General features: G+C 33.3%; 1 protein-coding gene across 1 annotated transcript in view; it reads left to right on the top strand.

Annotated features, from left to right (window-relative positions):
- The window catches only part of LOC110998872 (zinc finger protein 177), a 29,760-nt gene extending 17,162 nt beyond the window's left edge, over positions 1 to 12,598 (top strand). Inside the window, exons 2-7 of the mRNA XM_022267674.2 lie at positions 220 to 330; positions 514 to 685; positions 3,925 to 4,188; positions 4,298 to 4,467; positions 11,728 to 11,893; positions 12,138 to 12,598. Coding sequence (XP_022123366.1) covers positions 220 to 330; positions 514 to 685; positions 3,925 to 4,188; positions 4,298 to 4,467; positions 11,728 to 11,893; positions 12,138 to 12,175 — 921 coding nt within the window. The 3' untranslated portion in view covers positions 12,176 to 12,598. The remainder of the gene's footprint in view (positions 1 to 219; positions 331 to 513; positions 686 to 3,924; positions 4,189 to 4,297; positions 4,468 to 11,727; positions 11,894 to 12,137) is intronic.
- The last annotated feature ends 279 nt before the right edge of the window (positions 12,599 to 12,877 follow it).

Raw genomic sequence — 12,877 nt, 5'->3', positions numbered from 1 at the left:
TGAAGATTCTCCTTATAATAATGACATTATCAGTTTGCTATATGTTTAGTCGCCATGGCATTTTACGTATCGGTCTAATCACTCAAATTAAAGCAAGGGAATTTAACAGTAGTGAAGTAAACAAACTAAATGTCCGACTTACGTCTTTATTTTGGACACCACGAACCAAATTGGAAAGGAATAAGTGATAATATAAGGTTTATATCATCTTTGTTTCAGATTCGTCATAGGTTTGGACTTTACGACGAGGTGTGCACCTCAGGGGGAGTTCAGGTCAGGCATTGCAATTGGGTTCGGTTCTTACGGGTCTCGGAAAATTATGGACCACAGGTTAGTAATACAACAGGTAACTGTTGATGTTGATAATAACAAAACACACTTTTCACCCTCTCACAATAACGGAATCCACTCAGGAGCTGTAACATCCATATATCAAAGCAACCTTGACCATGTTTCTTGTTGACAGTAAAAATATGGCTTCCGAGTGCCGTCTATCAGTATTGTTGTTCTCAGGTGAACCTTGTGTGCACAAAGGTGAAAGGTGAGCCTGTCTACGAGGCAGTGAAGCCTGTATCTCCTCATACGGAACTAGTGGTCTACTACTTGCCCGAAAGACCGGAAGAACTGTTCTTCGTGAGGATGAGGAATAATTTGTATCGACAGACGATGGATTCGATTTTAGAAGGTACGTCGAATGTAACAAGTGAAACAGATACAACACCATTCAGTTTATTTATATTAATTTAATTTTACTAGTTAACTATTAGGATTGTTCAAGTAATATTTACATGTTATGAAAATAGCAAAATAATTATTCACAGTAACTCAATGACCAACATGAACTCTGTCCGTTAATTAGTAAATCAACATTGCTAATAAATGTTATCAATGAGTCTGTTAACTCGTCAATTTTTAAAGTAAAGCCATACGCACCGGTTTCAGTTGTTTAAAAAGTCATCTCAATTTACCTAGATGTATCAAAACAGGAACTAAAAATGTTCTTCTATGATTCAATGAAACGATTAATTCATATAAAATTAATTCCATCTTCTGAGCCAATGCATAAAAGTAATGTCCTCAATGTGCTCTATAAGTGGTTTACTCTGTATTAACAGCTGGTTGTTATGTTAGAATGTAGAGAAAGTAGAGTACATAAACCGTTTACGATCGACAGAGTAATTGGAAGGTATGGGGCGATGCGTGAAAATGGTGGAAATTACACCTTTCATATTGGGTTACAATTGGCTATTAATGAATTAAGTGGTTGCACTATAAAAATACCGGTTCTTTGATTTGCAATAATTTAAAGAGTTTACTAGAGGGACAGAAGCACTTCTCAACTTACAGTCTCCATAAACTATTGTCATACAAAATGCAATCTGAGTGGTATTATTGATGAAGCGTTATTAATTAACTAGTAACGTAACTAAGGTTTGATTAAATATTTAAATTAAATAAGTACCTATTACCCAAAAAAGACACTTAATATAAATAAAATCACGCCCTTTTGCATATAAATGAGAGTAAAACGTGTTTACAAATTGCGTATAAATAAAGTGTCAATTAATAACATATCAACCTTCACATTTAACACATTACAAAATATTAACATTCCTCGATCTTTGCATCTTGCCCCGTTTAAAGGTACCTATTTCTCTTTAAGGCATTAGCATTGGGCTCATTGTTCAGTAGGTATTTATCAAATCATAATATATGTTAAATACAAAACATCTGCTGAAAGTCGCCAGAATGTTTCGTCCCGTAGGTTTGCTTCGCGTCGGCAACTCAAAGGGTCGCTAAGTGGATGTATTCACACGATAGTACGAGTGTCTAGATTGAGACTGCGGCGTGTACACGCGACAGATAACGGGTAGCATTCTACGGGTGAGCGTTGAATAGCCGCCGGAATTATAATAATAATAAATAATAATAATAAAATCATTTATTTCAGACCAATCAACTAGTCCATATGTTGTTAGTATAGTAAAACTTATAAGACTTATAACTATGTTAGTAAAATTATTAAAAACATTTAGTTCATTAGTCTACGTTGATTTGAGACACCCAGCACACGGGCATGTATATGAACCCAGTGTCTCAAAACAGCACATTCAGGCTTATTTGCTATAACCATCAGGATATTGTTGGTACTCGCACGAACCCCACGCATCAGTGAGGCGAATAAATTCAATATTAATTTGATTATATCAAATTAATATTGAATTTATTGAAGCAAGAGCTGATTGAAATCTTACGTGTTAGGTTAGTGTTTTAGATCAAGTATGCCATATAACGAAAACGCACACTTTGTTCGCTACTTATGTACATGTATTTATCAGCGACTATCAGCCATAATAAGTGCTAAAATAAATATTTTCCTAAGATACCGGGAGCAGTCTTCCTTATTAGATTTTTATCAGTCGGCGAGGAGGCGGAACCTCAAAGCCGACAATGAATGCTCGACATCTCAGAGGCCGGTACCGAGTGTTTCGTGATTGCTTTTTTATCTCCGAAACAATAGAACCTCAATTTATTAGTACATAAATATTCATAGCAATAATAAAAATAATACTATTTTCCTAAGTACTTTCCTATATCATGTTAGCCAAGATAAGTATTATTGATATAATTCAAAATGTAAAAAGGAAACATTTAATTCCGTTATCTTCAATTGAGGAAGCGAGAAAATTCTCAGAATATTTTAAAATAAAAGGTGAATGTGATGTAAGTCAAACTGACGTTCGAATACAGTTCGATGAAACATATGTTCGAATAATTTATAAAATAACAAATCGATAATTTGAAATATAAAGACCAAAAGGAATTCACTCTAAATTCCTCACTCAAGAGATGAATGAGAATCAGAACTATACAACTATAAACTTTATATTGGGATCGATAACGAAAGCGGCACCGTTTGCCTCAAAGGCAGATCCGATCGCTCTCGTATCGATTATTCGAATGCTGCAGCTGTCAACGGAAGCACTATATCGGTACAGAAACATCGCGAAATAATTTAAGCCTTCACGGGGAGATTCCGCCTTTTTTAATTACATCGGCACATCTATCAATCGTAGGTATTTTCATAAATAGAAAAAAAATCATTAATTTACAACCCTGTTACGTTTCACTTAATACGTCGTTTATTATAAAATAAACTATGTCGACATTAGTTCAAATCGATAGAAAAGAGCAATATATACTTGGAGATATATATCTTTGAGTATTTATTGTAATACCATGTATAGTGTTCAACAAATCATGAAAAGGGGCAATTCATTACATTTGCTATCTATTTTGAAATCGGAGATAATTAAAATATTAGTGCTACCGACATTGGTACGATTCATAGTTCAATATCCTATAAATTAAACCTTCGAACAGTAATAAATTTAAAATAGTTTCCTTTATTAAACGTATCTACAGATTTTCACCAAGTTAATTGTGATTGTTCTTTAGCGATAATTTGTACTTTAACACTATTTTCGTTTAATCTAGGAATCTCATGAATGTGAAACGAAAGAGATAAGAGAGCTCAAAAGTTGCAGCCAGTTGAATCGAGTTGAATAACTGCTTGCAATAAAATCTCTAGACTTCAATATCCACATATTTACGGTTGTCAATTAAGTGGATCATTAATTTTTTCGAGTTGATTGGAGTTGAGTTTTAATGGGATGAATATAATGCTAAGATACACCCATTGGGTCATTCGGTTAACACTTTTATGGCAACTGATTATGTTTTATGTAAGCAAGTTGAATCAAACCGTTTATTATAAAAATGTTTTTGATTTTTAAATTGGATCAGAGAAACGATTGACATTCGTTGGTTTTATGTCTTTTTTGATACATATTAATTAAACAGACGTAATAATATATCGATGTGAACTAACCAACAAAAGAATAAAATATATTTTCTTTACAGATTCACCCTTAGATCTGTCCACGTCGCTCTTATCTCGAGTACTATTGCCTATATCGCCGCCATCAGGTGAAGATGAGCATAAATCAGTCTCCGGAGACTCAATGGCATCATCCTCTGCGGGTTCATCGAACGATTTGTTGGACATGACTCCAAAAATTCAAAGGAGGCCAATGAAATCCGAAAGAGCTTTATTGCCGTGCGAGGTCTGCGGAAAAGCTTTTGACAGACCCTCGTTGTTAAAAAGGCATATGAGAACGCATACCGGTTAGTGCTTTTCGAATACTAAAGTCAGTTCTTTATGTTTTATTAAAAAAGGCGATATTATACAGAATTCTCTACATTGTTTTTAAACATGCTTTTTTCTATATTTTAGGTGAGAAACCTCACGTGTGCATGGTTTGCAACAAGGGCTTTAGTACATCAAGCAGTTTAAACACCCACCGAAGGATACATTCGGGGGAAAAGCCACACCAATGTCAGCACTGTGGCAAGAGGTTCACAGCCAGCTCCAACCTTTATTACCACAGAATGACACATATAAAGGTAAACAATATTTGATTAATCGTACCGTGTCCTAGTACTAAACCACTACCTAATACATATGTACCTATTAAGTGACTGACTGCTTGTTTTCTATTTTAAATTAAGACGACTACTAATTTACATTAAAAAAAGAAAGTAGACCCTGTGATATGAAACTCCAATATTTAGAAAACAAGTTGTACTTTCCACTGTAAAAGCAACAATTGACCTAACGATATGACATGCAGACCGCCGAGCATGAATTTTCCTCATCAGCCTTCACGTCTACGCTAAAAGAATAAAAGTAGGTATATTATGTACATCTTATCACGGAAACAGTCATTTTATAACACTTAATAAAAACTAGTTATCCTCGTGAAGACAATGGGAGCTATTATTATTATTATAGTTTTTCTGTTAATATGGCATCCTTTTGCGTTATTGTTAATTGAATTTTTTTCGCAATGTGCATTGTTAAATCAGTAATAAATGCATAAGTGATGGTATGAATGTTTGAACAATAAATATTGAAGTGTTATTTATGTAAAGTGGTGTATTGTTACAGATGTAATTGCCTTTGACACGGAAAATAGTCACACGTTGCATAACAGACGTTAACATTATTAAATATTTATGATTTTAAGCTTATAAGAAAATAGCAATTATTCCCAAATGAAATATTTAATTAGGTTCTCAGAGCCTTTGTTTAATCCGTAATTTTAATTATGACAAAATAAAGTATATTACAGATATTGCCCGTGAAGTTACCGTGCTCACTTCCCATAACGCCCCTTAAGTTTTTACTTTAACTATGACCTCATGTGTCCACGACTTAAGAAAATCACACAACCGTCACGCTTAATAATTTGAGGGTTGCTTCACTTCTCTTATTATTCTATACGCCGTTTTGAATAATTAAAGCTTGAACGTTTTTTCGAAGCAAAATGTGATAAACACGTCAACGTAGAAATAGATTTCAGTCTTATATACAGATAAATCAAAATCAGATAAAATATCTTCGTGTACATGGTCGCGTCTTTGTTTAAAATTTATGAGAGTATCAAATAGTATTGATAATAAAACAGTTGTAGCAGCCCTGATGTCTTAAGGTGCACCTGCGGTAAGGTAAGGGCTAATAAATTACCAGGTCAGGTCAATCGTGGGAAGCTCAGTGGGCAGGCGGTGTGACGATACAGCTATTGAACAATCGAGTCCTTTATTTGAATAAATATTAAGATATTACTTTTGCCTTCCAATAATTGCTACTGTCTTTAGGTTTCTTATTTAGGAAGCTTACTAATATGCGTTTATAAAGATTTGATTCACGAGTAAATAATCTACAAATACTGTATAATCAAAACAATTTTTTTATTTCATTCCATTTTTCTTTCCATTTTTTAATTTTTATTCCAATTTATAATAATTTGATAGTAGTGAGCTAACAAATTCTAAAGCACTAAACAGCCAAAACCATATTCCCACGAAATCAAGGAACCGTATCGTACAAGACGATACCAAGACGTCGAGCGCAGCGAACCATATCTTTTCACACGGTCGACGATCGTATGTGAACTGAAGATGACCACTGTATGACTCCCATAATGTGACTGCAGGCTAACCATTATTAAATCTGAAATAAAGAATGTAATGTTAATCCAAGCAACGTTGCTCCACAGCTCCTACAAAAGTATAGATTAGGTCACAACTTAATAAATCCCTCTCCATAATAAGCTTTACTCGATAAAGTCGATGGATCAAACTTAGAAGGATCTTTCAACTGTCTGTCAACAGCGGACAGTACTGCCCTCTGTTGTCCATTGATAACTGTGGTCTCATAATAAAGCATTGCACAATACACTGGATAGAGTTGAAGCACAATACACGCCTCTGATTTATTAAGGAGCGAAAGCCCTTATTCATTGCTTGTAAGGAGCTGAATTTATAGTGAAAATGTATGGCGTAATGTATCATTTTATCATAAACATAAGAAAAATATGGCGAACCTATATCAAGAAGGTATTCATAATAATTATTATTTTAATTTTATTAATCCATCTGCAATCAGCCTCTCGGCTTTTATCATATTTAGTAATATGAATATTTTTTTATTCCCGCCGTAATTCGTAAACTGTCAGACTGCGGCAAGTTGCAAGTTTCAGGTACATAGTCATAATAATAAATTTATTCACTCTTAAATGAACAACAGATTATTTATATATCATTATTCATTATAATGTTACAACTAATGATTACGTCCCATATCGGTTAAGTAAGTGAGTCTCCCCCATTTCCTTCCAATGTTCCCTGGTTTGGTGCTACCACTTTTTGCCGACCACAAGATCATTCATCCACTTTTTCTGTGGTCTGTGAAATTTTTTTCCCAATGTTCCCGCATCACATTCGTTGGGTCCATCGTGGGTCCGAAGTGACTTGCCTTTAAGTTGTAAAGCTTTTAATAGCCCGTCAGTCTGTCTTGTCTTGTTTCTAATGATATTGTTACTTATTTTGTCATTCTTTCAAATTTTCAGAAGACTCCTAAAGGACACTTGTTGACCCAGGTTCTATCCTTTTTTTCGTAAAATTGACAACTTCACTTCACACAATTCTTGGTTTTCGAGACAGAAAGGAAATACACAATGTTATTGTTATCTGGTGTTTGCATACGACCTCAATTTATCGTGACGGACGCAAGGTGACACGTCCCTCTCGTTAGGGTTTCATCCGTTTGGCGTCCCGTCACTCTGGTCAGCGCTCGAACACGACCAGCCTCTTTATTGACAAGTTAACGGGTCTCTGTTGTGTTCCATTGTCGTATTCAAAAGCATTAATGGGAAACATTGTATTATCCTGCACGACATTTTTAACCAGGCCTTTCCAGGCCAGTTTGTGAGAGTTTTGATAGTTAAACTACGAGTGGCCTGGGTTTAGCTTTGAATTAAAGTAGTAAGTAATTTATTTATATAATGAATATGTTAATATAAATATATGATAATAAACAATATGTAATGTCACTAAGGAGATTACGAAGCAAATTAGCAAATCATATTATTGCGGATAAAAAATTCCCTTTAAATAACATAAATTACTCAAGCCCATTAAACAAGTCCAATCGGTTTCTCAATAAATAAAGTAGCTTGTGTTTATTTACAAGTCATTCACGAGGCAATAAAATCAAAAATATATCCAATTTAGAAATGACTGTAAGTCGAGTCAATTCAACGCTGCTCTCTCAAAGTTTGGAAGCGAAATGTTAACATTGATTCTAAGTTTATATTACACCCAATCAAAGATAACGATGCATTAGAACATTTATTATAGTCTAAGAGCACTTCGACTTTTACGCTTGCTCATGAGGTACGCATTTGTGCCAAACATTTATATTTCCTAATTAATAAGATTTTTTGACTACAATGAGTCATCGCGAAATTATTGGGCTGTGCGTGTGTTTCAGCAAAACGTAGGCTTGTTATTAAATTATAATTAAATAATTATTTCTAAAATGGTATTATAATTGTTACGATTTTTAATAAAATATTTACATAAAGAGAGTAAAAATAAAAAAGATTCATATGTATACAGCAGTGGTTTTGCTCCTATTTTTATACTAAGTCATCTCTTTGAGGACACGTCAAACTCTGAACTAATTACACTTTAACAAGAATCTCGAAAGTTTACTCGACCAATAAATTTTAATTGACTTCCGGCTAAAGATATGTCCACTTCATTTGCTCAATTTCGGCGGAAATCTATTCATTTCACCGAACATTGATGTTCTTAAATAAATGTCGATCATTATAACCCGTTAACTCTAATGAGATTCCTTAAAGCCAGCTCACTCGCTCACTCTGTTTGGTCTGCGACATACTACGACACGAAATTTTTCTTGGACACACCTCATACATACTTACGAGAATCTTCAACCGCTCCTTTTTCTGTCAGTGTCACGACAGGGATTAGTATTAAAATAATTAACTAATACCAATTGGCTGTATTAATACAAGCGAAATTTGTAAAAGGTATGTATTGTGTGAGGGGCGCGTTCAACTAATGAAGCTACTTCTGTATGTTCTAAGTCTTCCAAAAGGCACGTATTCAATACAATACAGGATTTATCTTCGCCTTCAAAGTAGAGTTGTTTACTGCTGGTGGAATGGAAAATGTAGAATCCGATTTATGAAACATGCGCTTCCGCATGATTTGCTGTTGCCCACTCAGAAATTCAATATTTCGCTGCCTGCGAAATATCTGGGAATGGGATAAAGTGGTGGGGCGCGACATTAGGTGTATTAAAAAGCGTTCTGTCGTGGCACGCCGGACCCCGAGGTGGAACTGGTGATATTTTGCATTCTGTCTTGACGTACGATATGGGTGGATCAGCGCGACCACCTTTTTTAGGGACCGAGTGTATCAAAGAAGATTTCCAGGCCTTCGGCTTTTTGTAATTGTATGAACATTATATAAATTGTAGTAGTTTCGAGAGCAAATATCTCAATTTCGCAGATTGTATAACTAAATATTTTTCCATGCTCCTATATTTTTACTTTTACACGTGGTCAACTAATTACTACGTTACGGTAAATTCTCAAGGATGTAAGAATGGAAAGAGTAAAGAATCAGATGGCACCAAAGTGAGCGACAGAATATAATATCACATACTCGACACTCTCTGGCTGCCATCGATCGTGCAGTATTAAGATAAGGATAAGTATTAAACTGATTATTCAAATGAGCCATCTTAATGAAATGCAGAGAAATATTTTTATTATTTGTAGGATAAAACAACTCCATAATATAGAATTCGTAATTATGATAGCTATGACGTAGAGTAAGTTAGGTAGACATTTAGTCGTCATTTTGAAGAAAAAAAACAACATATACCAAATATCAACGTTAATATCGCAATAATCATTGTCAAGCACGATATTTTTTTAACATTGATTTCCTCACGCAAGTTGTATTTAAAAACTAACTATTGTACAATGTAACAGAATAGTGCTTCAGTTTGAAGTAATTAATCAAATATAATAAAACAACAGCCGATCTCAGTTAACGAAGATACCTAAATCAAATAGGCTCTGCACGCACGATACGGTTAGCAATTTATTTAACTTTGCCACAGAGTAGCAACTGTTTGCCTCTTTGCTTATTTACGTTTTTTCTTTGTATGTAGCCCAATTATTGTAATAAACAAGTAGTAGACAATAACCGTGTAGAGCGTTAACAGTAGTAGTAGTGTTCACATAACAAACGCTGATAAAAATAACAATAGATATATATTGAATATGTATATATAATTAAATGAAATTTTTTAAAATAAAAATATTTCAATAGTTATCTTTACAATTAAAATAAGTGAATAACAGTTACACAATGTATAATACACATAATATGTAGTTTTATAATTATTAAACTACTCTGTGTGAAATTAAGCGAAATGGAAGCCATTTGCATTCGATTTCCATAACACGACCCGTATCTTTTTCCCATACGTCACTGTTGGTAGATACGAATGGATCGTGACCGAAGACACGGTTTAACATATCGCCGATGGAAGTATTGATAAAGACTTCGATTTACTTGGGTTTAGGTAAATACACTTTATGAAGCTCTAATTGGTGGCTCATCTAAAAGATAAACAATTAAAATGTACAGTAATGATTTTATTGTACAGAAGATAGTTATTGAGTAACCAAAACAAAGCGACCACATCAAATGGCCTATTTAGTTTTATAATAAATTCTCTTTTATGTGCTTATTTTATATATGTTTAGTGAAACTTATTGTTAAAATCACTACGCAAATATTATTAAACTTTTTCCTCCAACAGTGTAATCCCATTTTAAATTTGGGTGTCTTTTATCTTTTTTATTCAATTCCTGTAGAGTCATCACTTTTCATTAAGCGATACTCAGACCTGTTTTTATCCCTGTGTGATTTATCCAACGGAAATTGTCAGACAACTGATGGCTCTTTGTATTGAAATATCGCAATATTCGGTAGCGGAATGACACGGGACGATTACTTTTATCAATAATAATTTAAGGGAAACGGTAACCCATATCTTCCTTTTTTATGCTTAAAAAAGATGTAAATATATCTTTATGATGTGAGTATTCCAGCCACTGTTTATATACTGTATCGATAAATATGTTTCCCAATTAAGGCACCTTTAATTTATTTTGTTAATTACATTTTTGTGGGTGTGATTTGGGCGGTGAAGCGAAAATTGAATGGGAGGTGCTAGAAATCTTTGATAGTGTATTACTTGATTACTATTGAAATACGCCGGAAATGAATCTGTGACCGTTAATTTCCTCAAACGGTAAAATAATGGCAATATGACACATGGCTAATTGCATTATTACAGTTTTAATTACTTGACATATGTTTTTTAAACGATTAAATAACGCTCAGAGTAAAAGTAAAAAAGGTAACTGATTTCTTAATGTAAAATAGTTTGAACCACTTTTCATTATCACCACAGAAATATGTTAAGGATTTTTTGTAACTCAATTATCATTTGCGCCATGTTTTATCTCCCACTTTGGTTGTAAAAAAGTACAATTGGCCGAGAGGAGCCAACGGAAGCATGCATTACCAACGCTCGCTCCTGTAAAGGCGGTTCATTCAATTTGTACATCACGATGTCCACATTACTGCTTTCGTGTCATCAGTAGGCACAAGGCACGCTTTGTTACGTTTCATTAAAATACTTTACTTTATGATTACATGAGTATATTTCTAAATGTACTTTTATTATCTTATTTTGACGTCGTGAAGATTAAACCTCGACGTGTTTGTCGAAAGAAACGTTCAAATACTTAAATTAGATTGAGTCTTCTATTACTATTGATTTAACCAGTATAATAAATTCATTTATATTATGCTCGTGTTTTTTTTAATATAAAGTCGCAGCAGAGACTAGTGACAACCCTAGATGCCTTTCATTATAAATTCATTTGCACTCGGTGAAGTGCGCCGTCATGACTTTGATTATATTGGAGATGATGATGATTATTAGCCGTTTTATTGTCTTCCAACATTGATTTTGTTTTCTTGTTGTAGTAATTATTGTCTTGGTAGCCGCAAAAGAATGCCGTAAACACCGAAACAGTTATTTAAATCGATACTTGTTTTTTTTGGCTCAGGACTCAAACTTGTATTTCTATCTTATAAATTTCATAAATGTTATAGACAATTTTCTTCTCATAAGCTGTAGATTATTTGAAAGTAAAGTTTAAATTAGCTTTCAATTAAAGACTTCTTTTTTTTCTTCACCAGGAAAAGCCACATAAATGCAGTCTATGCTCCAAGTCCTTTCCTACGCCGGGAGACCTCAAGTCTCATATGTACGTCCACAGCGGGTCCTGGCCGTACAAGTGTCATATCTGTTCCAGAGGATTCTCCAAACATACGAACCTGAAAAACCACCTTTTCTTGCATACGGGTGAGTCTGTTTGTCTTTCACAAATTCTTTTAGCCTACATAACTTAGTTTACTTAAATAACCAGTATATAATGAGCTGGCTATTGCTTCCTTTTTTTATAAGCACAATATTAGCGCATTATGGAAAATACAAATTCGTCAATGTTCCATAATATTTAATACTTATATTAAAATTATTTTCTATTGTTTAAGTCAGATAATAATAATTAAATATTAAAAACTATAAGGTGAATATTTTGTTGCAGCTAAACATCAAAGGAACACGGCGAAAGATGCTACCTGAACTCTTCTAAAGTAATTATTAAGAATTGTAAATATATATTTGTATTTGTTTATTCGTATACATTATACCAAGTGTGATATTAGTTTAGTACTAGTGTAAGTTATAAGTAAGAGTAATTTATTCCTTTCATAAGTAAATATAATGAACAGATTTAAAATAGGTCTAAGGTGATCTTGACTATTGAATTTCTCCTGTTCTGCACACCAAAAGATGGAGATTGGTGACCCTTGCTACATTTTACGAATTGAGAATTATAAGAATTATATTGAAGTTACGATATTAAGTTACGATTATTGATAATTATAAATTGTAAGGCTTTGTACATAGTACCTCGAGAGATACATATTATTGTGTAACAAAAATTTATAAAATATACTAACACTACGTTTGTAAATTGTGATGATTGCGTCCGTCCAAATTATAATGAATTATTAAGTTATATAATATATTTATATTTCTATTATAAGTTACTTTTGAGTAATAAATTTTTTATTTTTCGATTTAGTATTTCATTTTCATTTTTTTAAATTGAGAAAAATATTCTAATAAAAATGAAACGCTGAGGAGATATTTTTTTTTTGTCTTAATAAATGTACTTTTCTTGTTCCATAAAAAGCATAGTAATAGACTAGGAGTGCTTAAACAGTAAAAATTCAAGAACTATGTTGATAATTTTTCTGTGATTCAGTCATTCATAGTAGC

This window comes from Pieris rapae, chromosome 10 (assembly GCF_905147795.1).
Source record: "Pieris rapae chromosome 10, ilPieRapa1.1, whole genome shotgun sequence".
NCBI classification, from domain to species: domain Eukaryota; kingdom Metazoa; phylum Arthropoda; class Insecta; order Lepidoptera; family Pieridae; genus Pieris; species Pieris rapae.
The sequence above is the reverse complement of the archived record's forward strand: the minus strand, read 5'-3'. Positions and strand labels throughout refer to the sequence as shown.